At 41.5% G+C, this 27,560-nt stretch overlaps 1 protein-coding gene across 1 annotated transcript in view; it reads right to left on the bottom strand.

Moving 5' to 3' along the window:
• adamts3 (ADAM metallopeptidase with thrombospondin type 1 motif, 3) overlaps nt 1–27,560 on the bottom strand; it is a 222,104-nt gene that overhangs the window by 125,875 nt on the left and 68,669 nt on the right. Inside the window, exon 6 of the mRNA XM_085785926.1 lies at nt 16,889–17,045. Within this exon, the coding sequence (XP_085642052.1) occupies nt 16,889–17,045 (157 nt within the window). The remainder of the gene's footprint in view (nt 1–16,888; nt 17,046–27,560) is intronic.

Here is a 27,560-nt window from a genome sequence, read left to right as displayed (position 1 = left end):
CGGCTTCACCTGGAAACAGATGGTCAAAGAAGAGCCTTTATCTTTCACCGACGAGTCGACGCAGACCTATGGAGGCTTTCTGTGGAGCCTTTTCTCCGCTAGAAATCAAAGGAATCCCGAGGCCGGTGAGGGTGAAAGGACTTTGCCGATCCTCTCACAGCAAGTCTACAGTATTTGCATTCGAAGTGAAGGGGAGAAAGAAAGAAAGAAAGACGGAAAAAAGAAAAGGACCAGACGGCGTATGTTCAAACACCGCACAAAGGCATTAAGAAGGAGCCGCCACCTCGCACCAACCTTTTCATGGTGCCGAGGTTTGCTGAGCACACGCACACACACACACGCGTGCTCCTTGCTTTGCTGCTTTGCATTGCAAACATTCACCGAGCGGCTGAAGTCATTCGCTTATGCCCTCTGCCCAGACTAACCACAATTCAACAGGAACGTAACTACAATATATGAAGTAATTACCTGACCCAACCTCAACATCAATTTCCTAACAGCTGCAAAACGGCCAGTGAAAAACGTTCTGCATGCTTTCTCCAACCTGCCTCCAGACTAGACTGGGCTGCAATGTGTCGCTTTAATGGGAAACTAAGATGTTTTTTTTTTCTCCTCCTAATCAGCTCTAAACAGTGCAGAGAGTCGTCTCTTTTGTTAGTTGTCTGCTATAATAACGATTAGCTTAATAACTACAAAGGTGAGCCGCTTGGCAGCAGTGAAAACGTCTCAGTCCAGCTGCCGTTCACACTCGGTCTGCAGTTTCTGCTGCTAGATCACATCTTAAGGCAAATTCTAGGAGGATTAAATAATACAGACTTTTTTTTTTCTTTTTTGGCTTTTTTTTTGTTTTTTTGTCTCTTCCTCCCTTGAATGTTTCTCATTCCTGCCAGCTCACCAAATTCCTCCACCCTGAGCCAGCCCCCACTCTGCTTAACACATCTGTGTGACAAATATAAATCACAATTTTCCCTTAGGATCGCTTTCTCTTTCTGTCTTTTTTTTTGCTTTTTTTCTTTCGGCTTATTTTTCCCCCAAAGCTCCAGCGGCTCGTGAAGGTCATCGATACAGCCCTTGGACACGAGGCCTTTTCACTAGTTTCTCACTCTATTTTCACCACCATGTGAAAATAAAACCTAATATCCAAGTGCTGCACGGGGTGAATCCCTCACCTCGCCCGGGCACGAGGCCAGATAACAGCAGATCAGATCCCAGACGTTTGCTCTCAGTGCAACTCTAATTTACCCCAGGAACACACGCTCCCATCTGTCATCATGAGCCTGTGATAACACGGCTAATAATGGTTGTAGCTTTAATAATTGGCCTTTTGGTATCTGCAAAATGAGGAAATATAAATATATTGCAGTTATTTTTACAATCATTTAAAGGCACGAAATAAACAATGAAGTGTAGAGGGTTTCTCTTTTTATACTGTTGCTATTTGCTGCTGCACAAATGTAAATTCCCCACTGCGGGACAAATAAAGGAATCTTATATTATCTTATCTAACTGTGAAACGTCTCTTTCCATTAAAGATTTAATAAATGCACCACTGCCACATTCGTTATTGCCTTCTGTTTGCACATCTACAGTATATTTAGACTCCACGGCCCATCTTCTTCCTCCCAGATGCAACTTGTCAACAAATCGTTTCATGTTCCTTGTCGTGGTGGATCATGGCGGTGTTTGAGCCAGTTCTGATTTGGCTCGTTTTGCTCGTCTCACCATCTGCCCTGGCAGAGAAAAACCTGAAAGTGCATTCACAGAGCAGATTTCAATGTGCGCCGCTCTTATCATGGGATAAATAGAAACTCTCACTCAAAATAAAACATTTTCAGCTCGAGTGAACACGCTCTTATATCAGCTGCTGGTGAGCGAAACACGTTATTTTCCCCTTCACTGCTGATTTTCCATTGATGTTGTGATCAACAGTCTGTTTTCTGTTGCATACAAAGTTAGTTGCCATCCACAGAACTATTTTCTATTTAAAGAGACACCAAGGAGTTTGCTTTTGGTTATAAAAGAGTCTCATATTAATGTGGATGAATCTACGTTACCCACTTGTTAATGGCTCCATTTTCGATAAATATATCGTTTTGTCTTTATAGTTATTTTGATATTATTATTTAGTGGTCGACTCGCCCAGCATTTCCTAGTTTCAGGGTCATGGGAATAACACCGCCGGATCGCTAGTTGGCATCGTTTATGGTCGGAACTACGACGGTATCTGATCTGAACCTCCGACTTTCATTCTTAATTAATTAAAACATTCTTGGCAAATGTTTTCGCTTTCGTCCGTCTTGCGCCGGTCTAAGAATTGCATGGAGACTCATGGGATATGTAGTGTGAAAAAACTCGTTTTGGCTAACTTCCTGTCAGCAGATGGAGTTAGCAGTCCCCGCCCTCGTCCCTACGTCACCACATTCACGCGCATCCCTTGGCTGCACACACAGAGAGGACCGCCCCTTTATGCCGTTCTCTCTCCTCATTGGATAAAGGTTGTAGGATACAAGGAAAGTTTTCTCCTCGGCTTACAGCAGAACAGAGTGACTCACAGACCCGTGTTTCAGACCAAACACTCTATATAAGTGATTGCTGTCTGAAGATATAACTATTTAAGACTTACATTAACACAAATATTCCGCTTACTTCTGCTTTAATGTATTCTTTCATTTTTTTTACATTTTGTATTATTTGTACTCTTCCATACTTTGTCCATTGTTACTGCACAGTGTTTAATGGAGGAACTCAAAAAATGTATGATCTGGAAAAGACATATCATATTGTACCATTCCACCTCAAGAATGACAATAGGATCCTAATAATAGCAGCAGGCTACTCCCCAGCTGGATGAGCACTTACACCTGAGCTTCCCTCCCTCACAGAAACTGATTGATCTGTTAACAATGACTTTTTCAAACACACTCAGGTGTGTGTGTGTGTGTGTAGAAATAACTGAAGGTTCCCAGGAGACACAGCTTCGTACCTGGAGACCTGAATGCAAGAGTAATTTTTCCTCTCTGTCTTTACCTTGGTGTATGGAATCCAAACCTATTCATGTGCGTGTGCACTTTCAGAGACGACTTCAAACCCATCGGAGAGGAGCAGTGACGACAACAACCGGCATCAATCACCGGCACCGTCGGTCCCATTCACTTTGTCATTCCAGGCACGTTTTCCATTTCTTTGTACCGGAGTCATTTTCACTTTCACTTTGCTCTCGATGCACATCCCTCCTCTTTTATTTGTGCTGCAGTGTTCACACTGAGGGCTGAGGTGTTCACAGGATGAGAGGTTGTTGACCTCTGTCATGAGGAGAGAGAGCCAAACAAACCCTCCAAAACCAAGGGCTGCTGGGTAATTACTCAGACAAGACGAAGGGATGATGTCATCTCATTTTCTGATTGATGAATAAAAACACCAATTTAATTTAATTAAGGCGAGAAAACGACCTCAACACAATGAGGTCCAACATGATCACTGTTGTTGGCCTTGTTGTCATGGAGCCTAAGATTTTCAGTTCGGATCAAACTTTTTAATTTTACTTACAAAATGTCTTGGCTGCAACATTAATCAATCAATAATCTAATCTCTGATGCTGTACTTAATTTGGTTTCATATGGTGTCATAAACAATATTGACCTCACTATGATCTCTACAATGTTTCTTAAGATTTGTTTTATCTGTGGTTCCATGGTAACAAGTGCAAACAGAAACTCCTGATAGCTGGTCTGGCAAATTCTGCTGTAAATTCACCAAATGCCAAAGAAACAAAAAAAACTGATAATCATCCAAACAGAAACGTGTCTCAAGTCAAACATGTTTGCCACGTGGTTGCATTTGGCTTTTCTCGGTTCCTTTGGAGCAGTTCTCCACCTGGGAACAATTTAGAAACTAAATTTTATCGTACTAACTTGACTTATTCTTGAGTAAAGTAGCAGCACCACTCCTTCCAGCCTTAGGTACAACAAGAAAACCAAAACTATAGAACGAATGTGTTCCTATGTTGCGCGGCGACTGCCTTTATAAAGCCAAAGGTTCACTGGGTTCAAAGCCAATTAAGGTACGAAGTTCACCCTTGAACTTGGAAACTGAAGTTGAGAAAACAATTTGACCATGAATCCGGTTTAGTCGCCGTTCTGGAGCTTTCAGTCCGATTTCCATCTGGCTATTTCTTCTAAGGTCAAGAATGAACTTTAAACCTTTAAACTGGATATTTTCACAGCGCATTGGACGAACTACAGTCTAGACGTAAAGAGGATAAAGAAAGGCCAGCGCCTTCTGACGGGACTGTGATGTCAACTGCTTTAAAAAAAAAATCACAAAATGTCAAAGTGAGTGGGTTTGATGGAGAATTTCTTCACTTTGAAACAATCACAACATTTTTTGAGGCCTTTTCAGATAAAAATCTGTTCCATGAATCACAGTGTTGATCCAGCGGAGCTCTGTAAAGAAACACTGTTCTGGATGATTATTAGCACCTTTCCATGTGTAATCCCCCGGCTTTTGTTTGCTTTCTTTGGCATCTCATATCACAGAAATTTGTTTTATAGGAAAACAGAAAATGCTCATGGCTGTTTGACTTGCAGGAGTGTCAGCAGAATCCCACTCCCGCTAAGTGAATTGTTAAAAATGAGAAATTAAGTGAAGGGGTTGAAAGTTATTTATTCAGATCTTTGTTCCATAAACACCCGGATAATCTTTTGTTATAGGTGAGGCCACAGCCGCCACAATTCCCACAGTCACAATGACCTTAACAAAAGGAGAGGCTATGTGGAATCGAGACCTGCACTGAGTCCAGAACCTCTTTCTCATCCAACACCACTGGGATGAAGTAGGACATTGATGGACCTTTGCATTACAACAATGCATTACACCTGTTGAGACAGTGACAGGTCTGTACGTCTTGACCACATGTCAGCTGTTCAGCTGCAGTAGAGGAAACTCTGCTGTTCTCAGCTGCACTGCGACCAGCGCTCTTTTTTTTAAAAAAAAGGGACAACGAGGAGTTTTGGAAAAGCGAAGCGTTTTCACACTACATTTATGAGCCTCCGCGCACCGTGAAATTCTTTGACCGGCGCAAGACAGACTCGTGTTTTCATTCATCAAGAATTAAAGTCAGAGGTTCGAAGACGATCACATACCGTCGTAGTTCCGACCATAAGCGGCGATTCGGTGGTGTTATTCTCATGACTCGCCACGAAACCGAAAGTAAAGAAATGCTGGTCGGCTCGACCAGCATTTCCGCCACCACTAATAATAACAAAATAACGATAGAGACAAAACGATATATTTATCAAAAATGGGCCCATTAACAAGTGTGGGTAACATAGCTTCATCCACATTAATGTGAGACTTTTTTATTGTCGCAGAATTTTTCATTCTGCCGCTGGAGAAACTCCTCGTTGTCCCTTTAAAGCTCCGGTAGCGACCGCCTAAAATACGGAAGAACACTGTAAACCGGCGCGGATCCGGTTTGTTTATCAAAGCTTGGTCACCGTGCTGAGGCACCGGGTCGGTTTGAGCTGTGTTAATGAAGTTATAGGTTACTGTTCAGACAGTAGTGATCGACGGCTTTTTGACTCGTTACTCACTGCGCACACATTTAAACAGAGATCCTGCTACTTTATGTCGGCTTTGCTTGTTTACATTTCACAGAAAAACGGCCATTGAAAAGGATCGACTAACTGCAATTAATTTAATTTAATGGATTCAATTCTTACCGGTTTCTCGTCTCATCAAGGACATGTGAAACTGCACTAAAGAGTCTCTCACTGTCCACTCTTGTAAGGGTGCGCATAGAAACTTGTTTGGCTTTTATTTTGAAGACTTTTTTTTTTTAATGGATCGGCCTTGAAATTAATTATGATCAGCCGATTCCGATCCACCTTAAAAGCCCAAGATCGGGCCGATCCGATCCGACTGTACCATGCTTGAAACATTAAATAAAGTTCAGTAAATGCTGAAGCTGTCTGTCTCGTTACATTTTTCCTCATTGAAAAACTATACACATGGCATTTAGATGATGTTATGCATAAAAAAATGAAGTGAAATAATAAAAAATTGGTGAAAACAGTCAACCGCTTATACAGTAGTGTAGTGCTCACATTGACTCTGGACCCACGTGATCACTATAAGTGGTTTCCACTGTATTGACAGCAAACAGGAGACTTTGACCTTGACCTTTGTCTTTAGAGCTGTGCCCTCGCTGCAGGAAAAACCCATGAAACATAAAAGTAACCCTGTTAAATCTGCACTGAGCGCTGGCTGAAGGACAAACCCTGGTAACAAATGACTCGTTGCTGATGAGCCATGAACCCACGAGCTCCGCAGCTGACTTGAAGTACAACGTTTGGCAAATTGATGCCGTCAAACAATGATTGGTACGCTGATGATGGATCGGTAGAAAAGGGAGAAAGGGCCTCGACAACAACAAAAACAACACAGCTCCTTTCTTTCAGTCGTCTTATATGACTCATGCCCAGTGTCTCCTCAGCTGACATCCCTACTCTTGACCTTTGTTGCTATGGTTACAATAATAAAGGTGCGGACAGTACCAAGAATGCCGTACCTACAGTACCTTCGTCACCAAGGACACAGGAGGAAAAATACTCTCTACTACAATGATATTAACATGGCTTATATTGTTAACAACATAACAAAGTGCTGCTTTCACACACGGCCTCTTCATGACACACACTTTGTCTCTTTTTACACTGACCACAAGATGTCGCCTAACAACGAAACGTAATTATGCGTCATAATAACCTGCTGCACCAGTTAGGTTTAGGTTAGGTTTATTTATTTAGCACACATTTATATTCGATGGTGCAAGGAGGGAACGAAGCCGATTGGCTTGTTCATAAGTTCCACCCCTGTCACTAAATTTCTATGGCTAACAAATAAACATAGAGAAAAAAAGGAGATGAAGTGCATACATAATCAACTTTATATGAGCAAAATTAGCAAAAATTAGGAGATAGAGAACAAAGTGATCAGTAACAAATAGAGACAATGGAAATAAGGTACAAAAAATTCATAGATTGAAATCATAAAAAAAAAAGACAGAGTAAGGATGTGGGATATGGAGAGAGCGGGAAATTCAAGAAAAGTTAAGATGTATTTTTAGCTGCTTTTTAAAGAGTGAATAGGAAGATATGGATCTTAGCGAAGGAGGTCGTCCATTCCAAAACATAGGACTTCTATAGGACATATTAAACTGATGGTGTGATGTGCGGGTAAAGGGTAAATATAGAGTGAGATTATTACTGTGTCTAGTACGGTGAGAATGTACATTATACAGTAAGTGAAGGTAAAGAAATTTTGAAAAGGGACAGGGAGATCTTGGTTTCTGTAAATAAACTTGTGAATAAACAAACAAATCTGATGGTTATTCAGTTTGTGAATTGGTAGAAGAGAATACTTTGTAAACAGTGGTGTTGACGGAGCATATCTGTTTGAATGTGAGATGAATAGTGACCTATGTGCTCGTCTTTTACATGAGGATCGTCTTGTTAGATAAGATTTAGATCCAGAAAGCTCTACATCCTGAAAAAATAGGTTTTGATTCTGGTTTGTATATAAAGAAATGTGAAGTCAGTCACATCTTTGAGCAGCAACAGATATCTGAACATGTACAGGAGGTTTTCTTTTCAGCTGTGGGACGTTGTTACTGTATCATGCTGGTAAACAGTAATGATGCTGAGTTGTGTGTTATGCCAACACATTTGGGCCAGGTTCACCTTCTCTACTGATCTGTGTTGCCACGCACACTGTTGCAACAGTTTGGGGGGGGGGGGGGGCTATTTCCTGTTCCAGCGTGATAATGGCGGGGCTGTGCTTTTTCACACAGTGCTGTTGTGTGTGTCCAAACACGGCCTTATCGCCAAACATCAGAATTGCACCTCACTGACGTTCATGTGGCTGAGTGGGAGCGAAGGCGGAAAGTCTGAAGCCAGAAGAGCAGAGAAGCCATGAGATGTTCAACACTTCAAGTTTGGAGATTCATCCTATTCCTAAACCTGGTGGATAATATCTGTGACAAAATATTCCACTTTTTCACTATCTAGTTTGTTTGCCCGCTCCCTTCAGGAGAGGAAGACTTGACATCACTCTGAACAGCTGTGGTGAAGTGGCAGCGACTCTGGCTGAGAGACTAAGGCTGCATTCACTGACTTCAGCTCAGCATGAAATAAACACAGCCCTTTCATTCATCTAAGAGGAGCTGCTAACACCGGGTCATCCAGCAAAACAAGTCCACACTCAACTTTTACTGCAGCACGACACTGCAAAAATAACACCCACGGGCACATTTATGGTTGATTTTTTTTTGTTTTTTTTCTTTTAAATGTCAACGCCGGATTTCGGGCGTTCATCTTGTGATCAGCGTGACGAGACGACGGGGTAAAATAGCTGCCTGCCGCTGTGAGTTATTAAATCTAGTCTGTGAGGAATACAAACTGTTGTGCAGCCGTTTGACAGCTGATTATCGACAGCTTATTATGTAAATACACTAGACACTGTTAGCTTCATAACCCGCCCCCCCTGTGCCGTCTAACGCAGAGCTGTTTAATACCATCGGATGTCTGTCAAAGTCTATATCGGAGGACCGGGACTAAGAGGCTTAAAGACACTGAAGATATGCAGACATTGAGTGGCAGGAATTGCAATCTCACCACACGCACAACCACCTTACTGCATCATGAGTTAGAAAACATGGGAATATGGTTAAAAAAACCCTCCTGCTTCCCACTGACTTGATTATATCATCCGAGAAACCTCACAATGTCAAGTCAAAGAAAAGACAAAAAAAAAAAAACCGTCTCTCTCGACTGTGTAAAACTTTCTTGCTGCCAGGGAACGGGTTCGTCAGCATCTTTGTTTTCACACACGACAGCTGCTCGCAACCCGACTCTCAGGTTGCGACAGGAAGTAAGAGGTGCTGAAACAAACACGGCACCTTGAGCGAGCGCACACACAGCTGAGATCAGGAGGACTGTGAGCAGCAGCAGCAGCAGAAACGCTCTTTAAGCCTCCCCTCTCCCTTTCTCTGTTCCTGTGGATGTTGACTCATCTAACGCAGTCTGAGGAAAAACGACTCAAACTATTCACTAATGTTAAAATATCACAAACACAGACAGTGCTGCCTTGTCTACTGTACGATCAATACTAAAGGTCACGGCTACAGAAACGTCTATTCAACTGATTCAGACGTGAAGGTCACGGAAAACACTCATTACTGAACTTGCACATGATCGTCATTTTGCCCATCCCATTGTATATCAACAGAGCTTAATAAGATATTAGACCTCTCAGCATGAGTTATTACTATTCATCAGCTCCACAGTTTACTACAGAATATGATAAATGTCCTTTTTCAAACAGGATTTTGTCATTCGTCCCTTTAGAAACTGAACATTGCGATCCTTAGGATGATTTATTTCAGGCCTGCTGTGTGTGTGATAAATAAAAAATGGACATCAAAGGTGCCATAGTTTACACCTCTCAGAAGAGAGGAGGCTCTGACTCTCTCCTCTGACTGTCTACTGTATGATCAATATTAAAGGTTACGTCTATAGAAGTGGCTCAGAGCCTTTAATGATCCTGCAGTGTTGCTCTGACTGGGCTGAGAGCGGCGACTCTTTGTTGTGATGACACAAAGTTACACAACTGACAGCTTGTTTAATAAGCTGTAAAAAGATATATTAGTGGTTTCAAGAACCAAAAAAACATCTCAGTGTAGTTTTCCATCTCCTCTCTCAGCTTCTCTCTAAAGCTCTAGTAACAACAGGTCGGTATCAGCCAATCAGAAGAGAGGAGGAGGCTCTGAGTCTCTCATCTGATTGGCTGTCTATTTAATGAGTGATCCAATAAAAAATAGAGCAGATTTCAGAATAAAACCCTCAGAGAAACCAAATCCTGCAACTTTTAGGTGTTGGACATTAGGTTCAGGTGGGCGGGGCTTGGTGACTGCTTTGTTGTGACATCACAAAGTGACAGGAAGTCCTGACGGCTGGTTTTAAGGCTCAGTTTCTGAATACAGGCTGTGTGCATTTCTCTGTGGACTGAGGCTTTGATACTTTCACAGTATTAATATAGAACCTAGAGCTGCTTTATAATCACACTATGGACATCTACCTTTATACTGTATGGAGCTTTAACACAAACATCTACCTTTATACTGTATGGAGCTTTAATACAAACATCTACCTTTATACCGTATGAAGCTTTAACACAAATATCTACCTTTATACTAAATGGTATCTTTAATATTGTACCATAGCAGTGAACTTCATGTCTACACCAACACCTGATACAGTACTGTAGGTGCTGAGGACAAGTGATTGGCTATTTTGCCCCCACTGAGCAGCAGGACAAGGCACCACAGCTCTGCCTGTTAGGTGAGTGGAGGAATTACTCTCCCTCCACCATCACCCAGAGTGAGAGAAAAAAAACAAACAACAAAAAAAAATCAATCTCACAATCTTCCAGTCTCGCAACAGGTTGGGCTCCAAAGTGCGAAATCCAATCAACGGCAAAATCAAAAAGAATCCAACTGTGATGATGCTGAGCTGTACAGTGAAAATGATCTCTACCTTGCACCGGCCAAGATCGATGTTGTCATGTTATTTTAGTTGTTTGTTGCACTGCTTAATGTACAATCTCACTTCTATCGGTCAAGTTTCTTTGAGGACACTCATGAAATCTGTATAATCTCCTCCGTCTTCTTCACATTAAAGGAGAATTCCGGTCATTTTCTAAGTAACGCTCTACAGCTCTAGGTCCCCGAGTGCGACCATAAGGAAAAGACCAGAGAAAAATATGTGCAGCCCAGACCTAGCTCTCCTCCTGCCAGCTGCGCTACACTGCAGTTAAACAGCGAAGTAATGGGGGCAGAACTTTAAAACTGTGACTTTGGCCTCTAATAATGCTCAAAATATCACTACACATACTTTGCAACATCCACCAGTGCCTACATGTGCATAAACTCTGTTAATATGAGAGAGCAGCGCTACATGCGTGTTTTTGTCACATAGCTCTGTTCATGCTAGCTTCCTTAGTAGACCTTACTAGTCGACTGTCGAGCGCATCGGTGCAGAAAAGTGGAAGAAGGAGAATATGTCTGGATCCGATGTTGTGCGTGTTTATTCGAACCAGAATATACAGATGTGGAGCAGTCTTCATTGATATTGAAACACCCCACAGCTCAACAGTCGACTAGTAAGGCTGAACAGCATGAACAGAGCTACGTGACAAAAACACACGTTAACACTGCTCTCTCATATTAACGGAGTTTATGCACATTCAGTGTTGTGTGGTAAGGCACTGGTGGATGTTGCAAAGCATGTGTAGTGATATTTTCAGCATTATATAGAGGCCAAAGTCACGGTTTTAAAGTTCTGCCCCCATTACTTCGCTGTTTAACTGCAATGTAGTGCAGCTAGCAGGAGGAGAGCTACGTCCGGTCTGCACATATTTTTCTCGGGTCTTTTCCCTACGGTCGCACTCATGGACCTAGAGCTGTACAGCGTTACTTAGCAAAAAAAATATACTTGAAGTTCATTTTATTAAGTATGCTTGAGTATAAGTATAAGTATAGCAAAACTATGGACCAGGAATACTAGAAAGTATACTAATTTAATACTTCTTCGGACTAAATTGGAACATTATAAGTTTATAAAAGTATACTTATAGGTCATCATCATAAGTTTACAAAAGTAGCTACATTTTCAAGTATACAAGTACACTCATCTTATACTCATAGTGTAGGCTACTAAGTATATACTTCTAATCCACATTTTAGTTTATTAAAGTATACTTTATAGGTCATTTTAAGTTTACAAAAGTACACTTCCAAGCATACGGCCTCAGTTTTAGTATAAAATGAGTGTACTTGTACACTTTAATAAACTACTTTTTGCTAAGGGTTACTTAGGAAATTACCGGAATTCTCCTTTAAATAACAGTTGCAGCTTAGTCTGTCTCTGTTAACAGTAAGATAACGTAAGCAGCACATTACAAATGAGCTAACTGTGTAGCAGCTGCAAACACAAAGCGGAGGTGTTGACTAGAGAGGATGTCGACGTTCCCCTGGCGATGCGATGCGAGGTGCTGTAGTTGCTGTTTCTCCTGTTTCTCTTTAACCGTCATCCTCAGTAGGCTACACGAAAAACGGCGATTACAACAACAGCACAGAACGACACACACCGAGCAGTCGTGTTGTGTGACGGACGGTTGATTTCAAAGACGACGACAGAAGAGCAGATGGATCAGCGGGGAGTCCAGCTTCCTCTGAGCTCAGTGAAGAGATATAATGGAAGGAAAGGAGAGGACAAAACATACATAGTGTAATGTTGTGTGTGTCTATGTGTTGTTGTCATGTTTCTTCCTGTCCCTTCTCGGGGCTGAAGAAGGGACCATATGTTTTCAGCACAGACTAAACGGCTCGTCTGCCACCCGTCGTTATGTCGAGGATGCAGCTCCTCTCTTATTCTGATTGTGGCCGATAAAGAAAATGTTTTCACTCGTGTGTAGACTCACAGGAGCTGACGCCGAACGAACGGCCTCCTTTAATGAAAGCAATCAGCACAGCTTCACGCTAAATCTAAATGTTTTCCCTTCCTCCATTAATAATTCACATACAGGAGCATTACATATTACACATTAAACACCACACACTTCCTGAAGCCCCCGGTGGGATGATCACAAACGGTCGACACCGAGGCCCCTAACGAGCGTGATATTTAAAAGGCTTTTAGTTGAGGCGAGGCGAGTGGCCATGTGAAATATTTATCAAGCAAATAAATATGCATGGAAGCCACAGTGATCAATATTACTTTGTTCCCTATTCTTCTCAATTTAAATCTGTTTACATTGTGGTATTGATAATTGTATATATATATATACCCAAGTGGAACACCAGAAGAGTTATTGTTAAAAGACAGATTAAAAATAAGTTTGAAATGAGTAAAATGTTAAATATGTTAGAATATATAATCATTACAACTGTATTTTACATCTATATTTTATGTATTATCTAGTGTATTAGCTCTGTGATATCATGTCTGGTTAAAGTAATCATATCTATTCTTTTTTTTTTTTTTAATTGTGAAACACAAGACAAACAACATAACGGACATACAGCAATGGATAAGGTGTGCGTGTGTAGTTCGAGTGCAGTGTAGTGTGGTGATGGTAATAGTGCAAAGAAAAGGAAAGAAATTAAAGAATCACGACGGTGACCTAGGTCTCAACAACAAAAACGATACAAAGGGTATAACAGCTATGACAGCAAACATATAGCAAACATAACAGTACTGATGACAGCATTAATTCTGGAGGTGAGAAGGAAGAAAAGGGGACAGCCGGGATCAAGGATGAAAGAATGAAAGAATGAAACAAGGGAAGAGGGGGCAGAGGATGGATGCTTAAGTGGAATTGGACGTGAGTGAATAAATAAGAATAGACAGGTAATTTGATTGATTAATAAAATGAATTAAAGAAGCGGTGCGAATGAGAGGATGAGGGGAGAAAGAAAAAAAAAAGTAAATAAATAATAAACGAATAAAGTTGAAAAATAAGGAGCGAAAACCCAAAAACGATTGAACAAGTAAATGCATGGATAAGTAAATAATAAACTGGGGTCATTTTGTGGAATGTCACATTGACAAGATGCATCGGGTCCCGTTGATCGGCCAGGCACCGGACCCTGGACCCCCGCCGCCACCGCCCCCAGTCAACCCCCCGCCCCGCCACACCCAGCCACCCTGGGTCGCCCCCAGCCCACCTTTCCCTAATCATATCTATTCTGACTGAGCATGTGTAATTGTATGTTTTTATGTCCAACGTAATTGTATATTTTTTTTATAACTCAATGAATCATGTCCAATCCTCCTGCAATCATGTAAATCTACTTATTTTGTTATCTATTGGTCCTCTGTTTTATGGACTTTTTATGTGATGATGAAATTTAGCAGCAGTGCTAAGTCTGGTGTATTCACAGTGAGTATTCATGTACTCAGTGTCCATTAATATGCACTGTCGCGTCTAAATAAACAAAAAAAAATTAAAAAGTGTGTAAATTATAGCCATGACATCTGCAAACTCTTTAATACCACATATTAAACAAGCTAATATTAAAATCAATCATATTGGATGGGAATGGTGCCAGTGTTGTATCGTAGAAGTGTCATTAAGACTTGACCTGAAGGTAAGAGAAGTGTTGAAATCAAAGTGTGCAGTGGACACTAGGGGAAAAAAAATTAGTCAAACTACAGCAGGAAGTTTCCTCAAAGTGGATGAGGAGAAACATCCAGAGTCGACTCTGCTGCTGAAGCCTGAAGTCGTCTGACATGTACAGGAAGTGTCGAGGGTAATGAGCATGTTATGAGAGCTGGTATCAGCAGGAGTTTGGTCAAATGGTCTCAGGAGCCCAGAGGGGAAACATGTGTCAATCAGTCTGTCGATTAGTCAGTCACTATAGCTGAACCAAAGAGTCTCAGAGCTGCGTTTTAACAGTCATGAAATTAAAGGATGTGGCTGAAATGAAAGTGAAGTGAGTCAGAAACCTCGGTCCCTCTGAGTCAGGTCATTAACTCTGAAACATGTTGGACTTTATTTTTACTTTCATAGTGACTAAGACTTCCTGAGATGAACCACCATGAACACACTGAGTCTGTCCATGGGTTCTGGAGGAAGTATCGGCCGGTTTCTTACAAAGAGGCATGGCTAATAAAACAGTACTAAAGGTGTAGCCCGCAGAAAACTCAGTGACATCTGTTTTATCTAATAACATGAAGTTCTGTCAGTCTTTTCATCTCACTGTTATTTAGCTTTAGTCTTGCAAAACTGGGATTGTCAAGCAGTACCCTCAAACTGAAAGCTTAAAGGAATAGTTCAACATTTTGGCAAATTGGCCCATTGCCATAATCCCTATAGTCTTAGCAGTAGGTTTGTTACTTTTAATTGTCGGTGCAAGATATTTTTAGAGCGGCGGAGCAGAGCCGCGAGCTGCTCAGAGCTACGCTACGGAGGGGATTTCTTGGTTTCCCTCATCAAACTCATCAAATACACAATCCAACAACTCCAAAACGCTCTGGTGAACAAATTTTGAAATCCCATGAGCCTCCATAGCATAGCTCTGAACAGCTAACCCTTAAAATAGCTTGCATCGACACTTAAAGGTAATGAACCTACTGCTATGACTATAGGGATTATGGCAATGTGCCAATTTGCCAAAATGTTGAAGTAACCTTTTAAAACATAATAAAAGATCAACACATGGCATCTTATCTGTGTATCAATACAATACTGTCTGGTCTCCTTCTTCAAACGCCTCCACGAGTTTTTCTCCACGATGTTTATTAATCCTTTATCAATATTTACAACTGCAGGTGGTTTCAGGGGTTAATTATCATAATGAAGTGGGGAAAATGTCCATGATGGAATAAGTATGAAATTCCAATAATATTCAGATTTGTAATAACGTCTGCGATTAATCCACATGATTGAGTTTCTATAAATTATTTTCTGATGGTTGATCATTGGCCTCGAGCAGCAGATGTCTTCTTCATACATGCGGGCACTGACAGCTGCTGCTCAAGGTGACTGGAGACATTTAATGGCCAAAAACGATCTCCTCCTCCTCCTCCCTCTTCTCTATTCATGTATTCAGATGCTCATTCTACGTATTAAAATAAAACTAACATGAGATTCCAACTACTGCCAGAAAAAAACAAAAAAAAAAGTGTCTTTTGGATGCTGGAAGCTGCCAGGAAAATAAATATTCATGCATTCATTTTCAAAACTAGTGGGAAAAAACACAGAAGCAGAAATGTAGTTTTGTAATTACACACTGAGCAGCTGATTGCCTCTTTCTATACGTTGACTTTTCTTATAGTTTCCATAACATTAATCAGGCTCGGTAATGTGTTTTCTCCCACTCCGCTGTGGAGAGTCTAGAATAGATAATACAAACTTGGTACTAAGTGTGCATTCATTACGGCAGCAGACATATGCATACGCCGCCTGCCTCGTATGGTGCGTTCACAATCAGCCGGTATTCGAGCTCTGTTTACACCTGAGCCGGACGCAGATGGAGCGCCGCGACGCGACGCAGCCGAGCACATTAAACCGCCGACCCTCAGAGGAAGGTGACTTAGTACTGCAGTAAAAACATTTTCTTTTACACTCTTTGACCTGTGAAATGCAGCTAAGTACATTCATACAGATATAAATGCATGAATCCATACTATATATTAGCAGTGAGCAGGGTCAGCTTTTAGAATATAATAATAATAATAATAATAATAGTAGTAGTAAGCGATAAGAGAGGTAGCTGCTGCGGTCATTTTTTGAATGACCCTCATTGCTTGTGTTTCATTGGCAGTAAATGGAGCTGCAGCTGTAGAGGACGGTGCAACTGCCTCTTCACATTAAAAGCCCAGGCAATTTTAATTAGGAGCACCACTCTAGCATCAGTCCAATCCCCATATTTCAAATGTACCCTGAGGATTCACATTACGTAGATATCTGCAGAGAGCATTGGTCGATGCATTAAGAGCTCATCTGGCTCGAGCGACCACCCCATGATATGTTTTTTATTTCCTGTGAGAGATAAGAAATAAAGACTTGATTGTTGTTGTTGTTGCTGTTGTTGTGCTGCTTGGGCCTTGATCAGCTATTGAAAAGGACACGAGGAGAGTTTGTGATGGCATTCAGGTGAGCCGACGATTGATTCATCGATCACAGAGGCCTGGATACAACACAACAACACTGTGAGATCAGACCGAAGCAGAGAACGAATCCCCCAGGAAGCTGCCTGTAGCGCTAAGTAAACACTAAAACACTGAACACTATAAACACACGGTGGGGTTTCTGCGGCTCGTCCTACCTTGCAGCTGGTAGTCCACAGAGATGTCGGACGGCGCCTGCACCAGAGCCGATCTGCGGTAAACCACGTGCACCCTGCCCTGGTCCTCCAGCTCCTGGGTGCCTCGCTCCAGCGGCTCGATGAAGTACTCGTCCGAGTCGGTGCGGATCATCCCGGCCTGCAACACAAAACACAAGGTTAGTTAGTTAGTTAGTTAGTTAGGTTAATCCACCTGCAGAGGATTAACATTCAAACTCTGCGGGAAAACTCTTGATTCATATCTTGGTCACAAATCAAGTGAATTATATCATTAAAGGCATAGTTAAACATTTTGGCAAATTGGCCCATTGCCATAATCCCTATAGTCATAGCAGTAGGTTCGTTACCTTTAATTGTCGGTGCAAGCTATTTTTAGAACGGCGGAGCAGAGCCGTGAGCTGCTCAGAGCTACGCTATGGAGGCTAATGGGATTTCTTGGTTTCCCGCGCTCTGGTGGACAAGTTGTGACCTGCACATTCACCACGTTATGAGATAATAACAGAACGTTACCAGACAGAGTTGTTTTAGAGGTAAATTCATGCAAAACCGCTGATGCGTGTTCCTGTCTGGGACAGTTTTCCATCTGCATTTACCTCTAAAACAACTCTGTCTGGTAACGTTGTGTTATTATCTCATAGCGTGGTGAATGTGCAGGTCACAACTTGTCCACCAGAGCGTTTTGGAGTTGTTGGATTGTGTATTTGATGAGTTTGATGAGGGAAACCAAGAAATCCCATGAGCCTCTGTAGCGTAGCTCTGAGCAGCTCACGGCTCTGCTCTGCCGTTCTAAAAATAGCTTGCACCGACAATTAAAGGTAACGAACCTACTGCTATGACTATAGGGATTATGGCAATGGGCCAAATTGCCAAAATGTTGAACTATCTCCTTAAACTGGATGCTAAATTTATGCAGAAATGAAAGACTAATGACACAACTTCTTCTGAATTTAACCAGCACATAAACAAGTGAGTTCCCGGTAACAAAGAGATGCAGAAAAGAAAATACATGACGATATAAAAACGCAGATGTACTGTAATATTAAGTCGTCAATTCTTTATCTGTAATTGAGTCTTCTTCACACATGTTCTTATTCCTTTCCCGCAACTTTTGTTTGCAATTACCAGCTGGTCGTCCAGCGGCTGCACGCTGCGCTCTGAAAGCTGTGCATCATTAGTGAAACATTGGTACAAAATTGCCTTGTGATGGCTCCCTGCCGCTCTCAGATTTTCTGCAATATGAGGCCAGTCATGCTCCCCATGCGTTAGTATGAGGAGGAGGGGGGGATACAAAGGTCCACTCTGTCCATGTGACACAATAATGTACAAACAAAGTGAATGTTACATCTTATCAAGGTGCATGACGGCGAGAAAACACGACACGCCGTTGATGGAATTCCACTTTGCCCCGTTTTTTTTCCACCCGCAGGAGTTTGAATCGCTCTGCATGTTTTCTCGTCGTGTGCATTAGCTTAACTTCGCCCCTCCGTTTGTGTAATTATCATCTGGTCACCCCCTCCGACAGCTACAGGTGGCGCGACCACATCGCTCCGTGTCATTAGTGACACATTGGTAGAAAATTGCCATGTGATGGTTTCCTGCCGCCCACAGATTTGCAGCAATATGAGGCCGGTCATGCTCACAGTTTATTAAGGTGGATTTACAGATTCAACATGGTCCAGCTCACACAATATTGTGCAGATAGAAAAAAAAAAAGAGAAAAAACTGAATGCACACAGCTCATGAATCCAAATCGTCAGTCACATTAGTGTTGATGATGGGTGAATCTGCATCAAAATACAACATATGGCTGATGGCATCTATAGACGTTCAACTGTGATTACTGTGCATGTGCTCGTTTCTCTTTCCCATCTTCTGTTAATGCATTGATGAGACTTTTAAATTGGTCAAGAAGTCAATGTCAGTTTTTTTTTTTTTTCTTTACTGTATCATCCAGGATGTACACAGTCTTGTACTAAGGCCTAGAAACTGTATGGTGACAATGAAGTAAAATCAAATACAGTCAAAATATAATTGCTATTACTAATTATATAAAGAAATGTTTAAAGTATCTATTAATATAGGACCAATTATTAATCCTTCAAAGGAAATGGTTTTTTTTTACTTAGAAATGCCGTGCTAACAATTTAATTCCTACCAATTCAGTGTTATGTTAAAGGGATAGTTCAACGTTTTGGTAAATTGGTCCATTGCCATAATCCCTATAGTCATAGCAGTAGGTTCATTACCTTTAATTGTCGGTGCAAGCTATTTTTAGAACGGCGGAGCAGAGCCGTGAGCTGCTCAGAGCTATGCTATGGAGGTTAATGGGATTTCTTGGTTTCCCTCATCAAACTCATCAAATACACAATCCAACAACTCCAAAATGCTGTGACCTGCACATTCACCACGTTATGTGCAGATAGAAAAAAAAAACTGAATGCACACAGCTCATGAATCCAAATCATTGCGCCGGAGCGTCAGTCACATCACATTAGTGTTGATGATGGGTGAATCTGCATCAAAATACAACATATGGCTGATGGCATCTATAGATGTTTAACTGTGATTACTGTGCACATGCTGCACATTATCCTTTACATTACAAATGTGCCCCTCTTGATATGTTAAATCTTGTCGAATGTTTTGTTTCATCAAGGTCACGCAAATGTGTCTAATCTGTCCATCTGTGCCACTTTGTGAAACACCATCATCCAGCAGCTTCCAGAGAGAGAGAGACGGTGGGAGGAAGAGGAAGGAGCGCTGATGATTTAAAGGGATAGTTCACCCAAAATTGAAATTTCATTATCATTATCTACTCACCCTTATGTCGACTAAGGGCTGGGAGAAGTTTCAGATTTATCCGTGGCTTCTCTGAGTTACGGGGGGGTCCGCGCAGCAGTATTTGTCCATATAATGGTTGTGAATGGTGCTCACTTTTCTTCGTCCAAAAAGACACACCAAAAAACATCCAAATACCTCCATGCTGCTCGTCTGTAATGTCCGTCTTGTATTGAAGCCCCGAAATGCGAAATTGTCCCGAAAAAATAAGTATATTTTTCAAGCTTGTTTGTAGCGGAAGCTCCTCTTCCCAGTTCGTCCAAATTTGACGAACCGGGAAGAGGAGCTTCGAGAAGCTTCCGCTATAAAACAAGCTTGAAATATAGACTTATTTAATTTTTTTCGGGACAATTTCGCATTTCGGGGCTTCAATACAAGACGGACATTACATACGGGCAGCATGGAGGTATTTGGATGTTTTTTGGTGTGTCTTTTTGTTACGAAGACAGTTGGTATCCATTTGCAACCGTTATATTGACATGCACTGCTACACCGAGACCCCCTGTAACTCAGAGAAGCCACGGATAACTCTGAAACTTCTCCCAGCCCTTAGTCGACATGAGGGTGAGTAGATAATGAGTGAAATTTCAATTTTGGGTGAACAATCACTTTGATACTCAGTGCATCAGAGAGTTTGCAAAGTGGCGTCACTGTGCACCTGTGTGCAGACGGAGCCGCCGCCGCCGCCTCTCACTCTCACACGTCTCTACACCTCGCTCACGCCGCTCTGGACGCTTCGCCAACACTCTGCTCCACTGTTGCTGCACATATGGCGCTTAGCGACCGACACGCACGCTGCTGAACTCATTTCCAACTCCCACAGTCCCCCATCAACATCCAACCTTTCTCCTCTCTCTCTCCCCATATTTACATGCGCTGCTGCTGGCCAGACTCCAATCTGAGCTATTTTTTTCAAGTCCATATGTAACTTTGATAACGTCCAACTGAGCGTCCTGCTGCTGCTAATGATCACATTAAAGGGATAGTTCACCCAAAATTCAAATTTCACTCATTATCTACTCACCCTCATGTCGACTAAGAGCTGTGAGAATTTTCAGAGTCCTCCGTGCCTTCACTGAGTTACGGGGGGGTCCGCGCAGCAGTATTTGTCCATATAATGGTTGTGAATGGATACCAACTTTCTTCGTCCAAAAAGACACACCAAAAAACATCCAAATACCTCCATTTGTAGTGGAAGCTTCTCGAAGCTCCTCTTCCCAGTTCGTCAAATTTGGACAAACTGGGAAGAGGACAGACCCTGGTTTGTCCAAATACGACGAACCGGGAAGAGGAGCTTCGAGAAGCTTCCGCTACAAAACAAGCTTGAAATATAGACTTATTTACTTTTTTTCAGGACAATTTCGCATTTTGGGGCTTCAATACAAGACGGACATTACATACGAGCAGCATGGAGGTATTTGGATGTTTTTTGGTGTGTCTTTTTGCTACGAAGACAGTCGGTATCCATTTGCAACCGTTAACTCTGAAACTTCTCCCAGCCCTTAGTCGACATGAGGGTGAGTAGATAATGAGTGAAATTTGAATTTTGGGTGAACTATCCCTTTAACAGAATATTCATGTGCCGAGATGCGAACAGGCTGCCAACGACGCTGCTGCTGCTGCTCAGCATTCACATGACCTCTTACTGTACTTCCCTCAGTGGGGGTATAACCAAAAAAAAAACAACATGATCCCCTACTGAATAATGTGCACGGCAGCTTGCCACTTTCTGACATCAGGATGCAGCAGGAGTCTCGTGTGATGCGGAGGAACGGGACCTAGATTTCCTCTGGCAGCACAAACCAGGTTTACTTCCTGCCAGGTTTCGGATGCAGACGCAGAAACCTGAATTATTTAAGCTGCCACATGTCGCTTCGCTTGGCATCGTCTCTCCTGATGGAGCGACAACACGATCTTAATAATGTGCGATGATGAATAGATTGGAAACGTATCTGCCTCCACCTGGCTGCGTGGGACTGGGAGCCTCGGTTCCACCTGTCTGGGCTGTGTTGTGTTTATCCACGTTCATCTAACAAACATATTTTAATTTCTTTTCCAATTTGGCATCGTTTTCTCTTTCCCATCTTCTGTTAATGAGAGATTTAAATTTAAAACACAGTCGGGGTCAAGAGGTCAATGCCAGTTTTTTCTTATTGTTTTTTTACTGTATCATCCAGGATGTACACAGTCTCATACTCAGGCCTGGACTACAGTATGAATGAATACACTATGAATGTGCAAAATCAAATAGAGTCGATATAATTGCATTACTAATTATATAAACAAATTTGTTTAATTTATAATTTAAAGTATCTATTAATATAGGACCAATTATTAATCCTTCAGAGGAAATGTTTTTTTAATTGTTTTTTTTTCCTTAGAAATGCCACACTAACAATTAAATTCCTACCAATTCAGTGTTATGTTAAAGGGATAGTTCAACATTTTGGAAAATTGGCCCATTGCCATAATCCCTATAGTCATAGCAGTAGGTTCGTTACCTTTAATTGTCGGTGCAAGCTATTTTTAGAACGGCGGAGCAGAGCCGTGAGCTGTTCAGAGCTACGCTACGGAGGCTAATGGGATTTCTTTGGTTTCCCTCATCAAACTCATCAAATACACAATCCAACAACTCCAAAACGCTCTGGTGGACAAGTTGTGACCTGCACATTCACCACACTATGAGATAATAACAGAACGTTACCAGACAGAGTTGTTTTAGAGGTAAATTCATGCAAAACCGCTGATGCGTGCTGCCTTCAAGGACAGTTTTTGAGCAAGCAGTCTCTGTATTTACCTGTATTTACCTTACGTTCTATCATTATCTCAGATCACGCATGATCTAGTCCCGTATGAAAGTCAAAAACAGCAAAGCAAGTGTGAGCGGAAAACAAATGTCGACAGTTTCTATTACACATATCATGTTATTTATGGATCAACACACACACACTGTGGGTCTTTCAGCTCAGGAAAGATTAAACAGAGAAGCAAAATCTCTCATCCGCAGTTGAATTAAAAACCCCGGCACATCTCCAGGTAGATATCACAGACAACCATCTGACCTCTGCGCTGCACACGCTGACATTTTCCAACAGAAGGGAGCAGAAGAAAGGTTTTTTTTTGTTATGACCAGCTGAATGTTGCTTATATGATGCACTACTGCAGCCACAGCGAATCCTCCAATGAACTCGTCAGCGGAGTCACGGTGGAGAGGACACAGATACAGAGTGAGAGGAGAATCTGGCACCTGGAGATGGAGGAGGTGAAGAAGAGGAACACAGAGCGGAGAGAGAGAGAGATAGAGTGGCATTTGACACATCCTCCTTATCAAACAGAGCAGCGACACCTGCACAGTGATGTGGACACGGCCCAGTGGCTCCATCAAACTAATTTGCCATTTTTCAAAAAGAAAAAAAAAGATAGAAGACCATATAGTATCTGGGACTTTCTAACAGACAATATGAACCGGAGTTTACACTGAAAATGTTGCTGCTTTGCCTTGTTAACTTACATACTGTATATCTTCTCCTCCCCCGGCTTATTGTTTGCATTTATCTTACAGCTGCAGGCTTCGCTCGCAGAAGCAGATTACAAATATTCTGTACATTCAGCAGAGTTGTTTCGGCTTGAATTGCAGTTTGCACAGCGACCGACCAATTACCAATATCTGGTATGAAGAGTCGAGTTCAGCTGATTATCCATCCGGCCCGTATTCTTCCAGCCGTGTCCACCCCCTGTCATTCAGCTTTTTTCCTTTTTTTTTAAATTTACTCTGAGCTCATTGCCCACATTGACTCCACTCTTCAGCAAATTGACCTTAAGACTGACACAGCTGGGCTCGGACTCCTACAGGAGTTTTCATTCAAACTGGAACGATTTCAACAAAATCTGGCTTTTTTCCGTGAGTGTAGAAGAAGAGTTGTTAATGAACTCAGAAGCTCTGAGATCTGAAACGTCAAAGGGTCATTTATTTTAAAGCATCTTTCTCCCAGGATAGACAAAAATCAAAATCAAACTCATCAGGTCTCACATTTGACACTTGTACTGTGTTTATTTTTGAAGAGTCGAACCATGAGGAGATAAATTAGTGGTTTTAAGAACCAAAAATCCATCCCAGTGTAGTTTTCCATTTCCTCTCTCAGCTTCATTTCAGATGAAATATACCCGTTACATAAGGTTGTGTAATACTGTTTTTGGTTATGATTAAATGAATCAAAGTTGAAGTGAGAATGTTTTGCAATATAATTTTTTATAATTCAACTTCAAACAAATTGCAGTAAACTTAAAAAGAAACTTTAAAGACTCAATTTACACTTTTGAAGCATCGATCCATAAGAAGATATATTAAACCATCTCCTCTCTCAGCTTCTCTCTGGAGCTCTAGTAACAGCAGGTTGGTGTCAGCCAATCAGAAGAGAGGAGGCTCTGAACTTCTCTTCTGATTGGCTGACTGTTTAATGAGTGATCCAATAAAAATCGAGCAGATTTCCAGAATAAAACACTCAAAAGAACCAAATCCTGCAAAGTGTTGGATGATGGTTCCAGGTGGTGAGGGGGCGGGGCTTTGTTGTGACATCACAAAGTGACAGGAAGTCCTGACGGCTGGTTTTAAGGCTCAGTTTCTGAATAAAGGCTGTGTGCATTTCTCTGTGGACTGAGGCTTTGATACTTTCACAGTATTAATATAGAACCTGGAGCTGCTTTATAATCACACTACACATGGACATCTACCTTTATACTGCAAGGAGCTTTAACACAAACATCTACCTTTATACTGTATGGAGCTTTAACACAAACATCTACCTTTACACCGTATGGAGCTTTGATACAAACGCCTACCTTTTATTCCATATGGGACCTTTAAGGGTCAGGCCTATTAAAGCTCCTCTGTGAATGACGATGGATTCTGATCCTGCCCAGATAAAGACACACAGGGATAATTGGGTAAAGGTTTGTGTTTCTGCCCAGGGTCGTTTAATTCGGACCATTTCACGAAAGCAGTGCTGCAGCTGAAACTTCAACCTTCTTGTTAAGATGTGACAGATGCCGACAGAGCTACGAGTCCACGACAGGTCCAGCTTTAAAAAAAGCAACATCGTCACTGCACCCAATGACGCACAACTACAGACTTATTTTTATCGAAGACCTATCTGTCAGTGGGACGACGATTAACACCGTCTGCACTCTCCATGAATTCTTAAAGGCAAGTTTTCAACTATGAAAAGTAAAGTAGGCCAGCACAGCACATTACAGCTCTGATCAATGCAGTCAGTATTGGATTTTTCCAAAGTTTTTTTTTGTCGGAGCTTTACTGTGACACAAAACTCACAGATGAGCAGAAAAGAGAGAAGCTGCAGTGGATATCGACTTTTCTCTATGTAAACCAGTACAAAAGAAACTAAAGTGTGAACATCTGACAAAAAACACACTGGCTGTGTCTTAATAAAGCAAAGAAAAAAGCAAAGTGTCTCACTATCTGTATAAACCAGACAAAGCACTGAGCTCTCAGCAGTCTGAATGAATGGAGACAAGAGCGACTGGATACAGCAGCCGTCCTTAATGGAAATCTCCATCTACTTACTCCTCTGACTAACACTCTCAAACACACCGAGGGGAAGCTCACAGACTAATTTCACGTTACCCTTTTTTTTCTGCCTCCAGGGCCATAAAAACCACAGCGTGTTGAATGAGGCCGACACAATGCTGAGACAGAAGGTATAAAAGACAGTAGCAGTAACGCAGCTATCTCTTCTTGCAGGAGGAAGACACAATCGTGCTGCTGCCTAAAGCAATTCCTAGCCTGCTAGGTACATTTTAATGATCAAATACTTGTTTTCTCAATCACTCAATTAATCATTTTGTTCAAAAATGTCAGAAAATTGTTTTAAAAAATCTGATTTTGAGGCGTCATCCCTTCATCCGTGATATGTGGGACAAGTTTCAGCATTTCACTACAAAGGTTGTGGAGATATTTGATGCTGGACCCAAGAGGTGCAGGGACAGGGAAGTGGAGCAGCTAAAAACTAAAAAAAAACCTGACAGGGTCTTGTCAGGGGACATTTGAAGAGTGTTTCTTGGATGTTGCTGAGATATTATTGTGTCCTCCTATACGTGGCCCAAAACTGTTTCTGGAGGTCACCACACCTGCTATCACTGACCTTTGAGCTTCAAAATCGAATCAGTTTATATTTTAGTCCGACTGAATGTAAAGAAGTTCAATCAAGACATAACTAGGACATCATGTCCAGGAGAATGAGACAAAAATAGACATTCAGATGGAGGAAGTCTGGACATAACCTGTTATTTTCCTGGTCTCCATCTGATTCTACAGAGACGCGATAGTCAACTCTCTCTCCAACATCTGAAAAAAATAAAGCTAATGAACACAAGAAGCCAGGTATCTGAAAGAAACAGATTTCTTTAAATGTGTTTTTTGCCTTTTAGGTCACTAAAAACTCTGGCCAAATCAGAGATTTGGGAAAATGTAGGTTTCGTGTTTGTGTTTATAAACATGGGAAAACTGAATTTTAGCTTCCTGAACTTCAGCGTATGCGACAGAAATGCATTGACATCAGGTGCACCATCTTAGTTTACTGTGAGATCTTACATCCACTTCAAGGCAAAAGGAAGGAACAGGATTGTGATTGGCTTCAATGGCTCGATGCTACCCGTTACAGGTTATGATATAGTGTATTTATCCAGATTCACTTTCGGGTGTAGATGATATTATTATTGAAAACGAAGGGTAAAAAACGGCCTCAGACTGACCGTATAGCCGTTATTGCCGGTGTTGTTACACACTCTACTGTCCTTTTACTGTACAGTATGTTGTGTTTTGTTTAGTGTGGAGATATTACCTGACATTTCTAGCTCGGCTGTCCTCGTCTGACCAATCAAGAGCTCAGGGAGGAAGAATACCAAACACACAGAATTTCATTAGAGCCTCTTCCCTGTCTGCAGCTCGTCTCCAGTGTCACCGTGACCTTCCCTCTGTGATACAGTTATTATTGAACAGTGGGATCAGCCTTCGGCCACTGTGGCCTTTAACTGAACCGACATGTACTTCTACTCTAAGCTGCTGGGGAGACGATGTCTAAATGTATTTTATTGAATTTATATATCTAACTATTTTCAATTTGAAACTGCTGCACATGAAATGATCATGTGTGCACACATACATTTGGATTCACCACAACCAATCAGAAATGCTATGTTAGCAATGCAATGTCACATCCAATGGATCTGCACTTGAGAATCATGAAGGAATATTGAATTACTCAGCGCTGTTAAAAACTATTACACAAACAAAAACACAGGATATATGAATATGCCAATAGATCTGGGCGGTATTTATCTAATTTAATAAGCAATAAATCCCTAAATAGGTCTATTTCCACAATTAAGGATAATAATGGTCAGCTTTTTCACACTAACTCTGATATTGCTAATGTTTTCAGGGATTTTTTCTCCTCTTTGTACTCCTCAGAGGAATCTGGGAGTATAGAGGACAATATGAATGTTTTTTTTAAACGTATTAAACTTCCTAAGGTATCTGACGAAGACCGATATATGTGTGACATGGATATTACAAGTAAGGAGGTAGAAGATGTCATAGATACTCTGGCCTCAGGCAAGGCTTGTGGACCAGATGGTTTTCCATCAGAAATATATAAAGTCTTTAAAGGCATCTTCTCCCCCCTCCTAGTAAGAATGTTTAAACATTCCTTATCTATTAAGAAACTCCCACAGTCACTACAGATGTCTACGATTAATGTTTTGCTTAAAGATAATAAAGATCCAAAAAATCCAGCATCGT

This window comes from Trachurus japonicus, chromosome 9 (assembly GCF_045865225.1).
Source record: "Trachurus japonicus isolate A0001 chromosome 9, Traja_1.0".
NCBI classification, from domain to species: domain Eukaryota; kingdom Metazoa; phylum Chordata; class Actinopteri; order Carangiformes; family Carangidae; genus Trachurus; species Trachurus japonicus.
The sequence above is the reverse complement of the archived record's forward strand: the minus strand, read 5'-3'. Positions and strand labels throughout refer to the sequence as shown.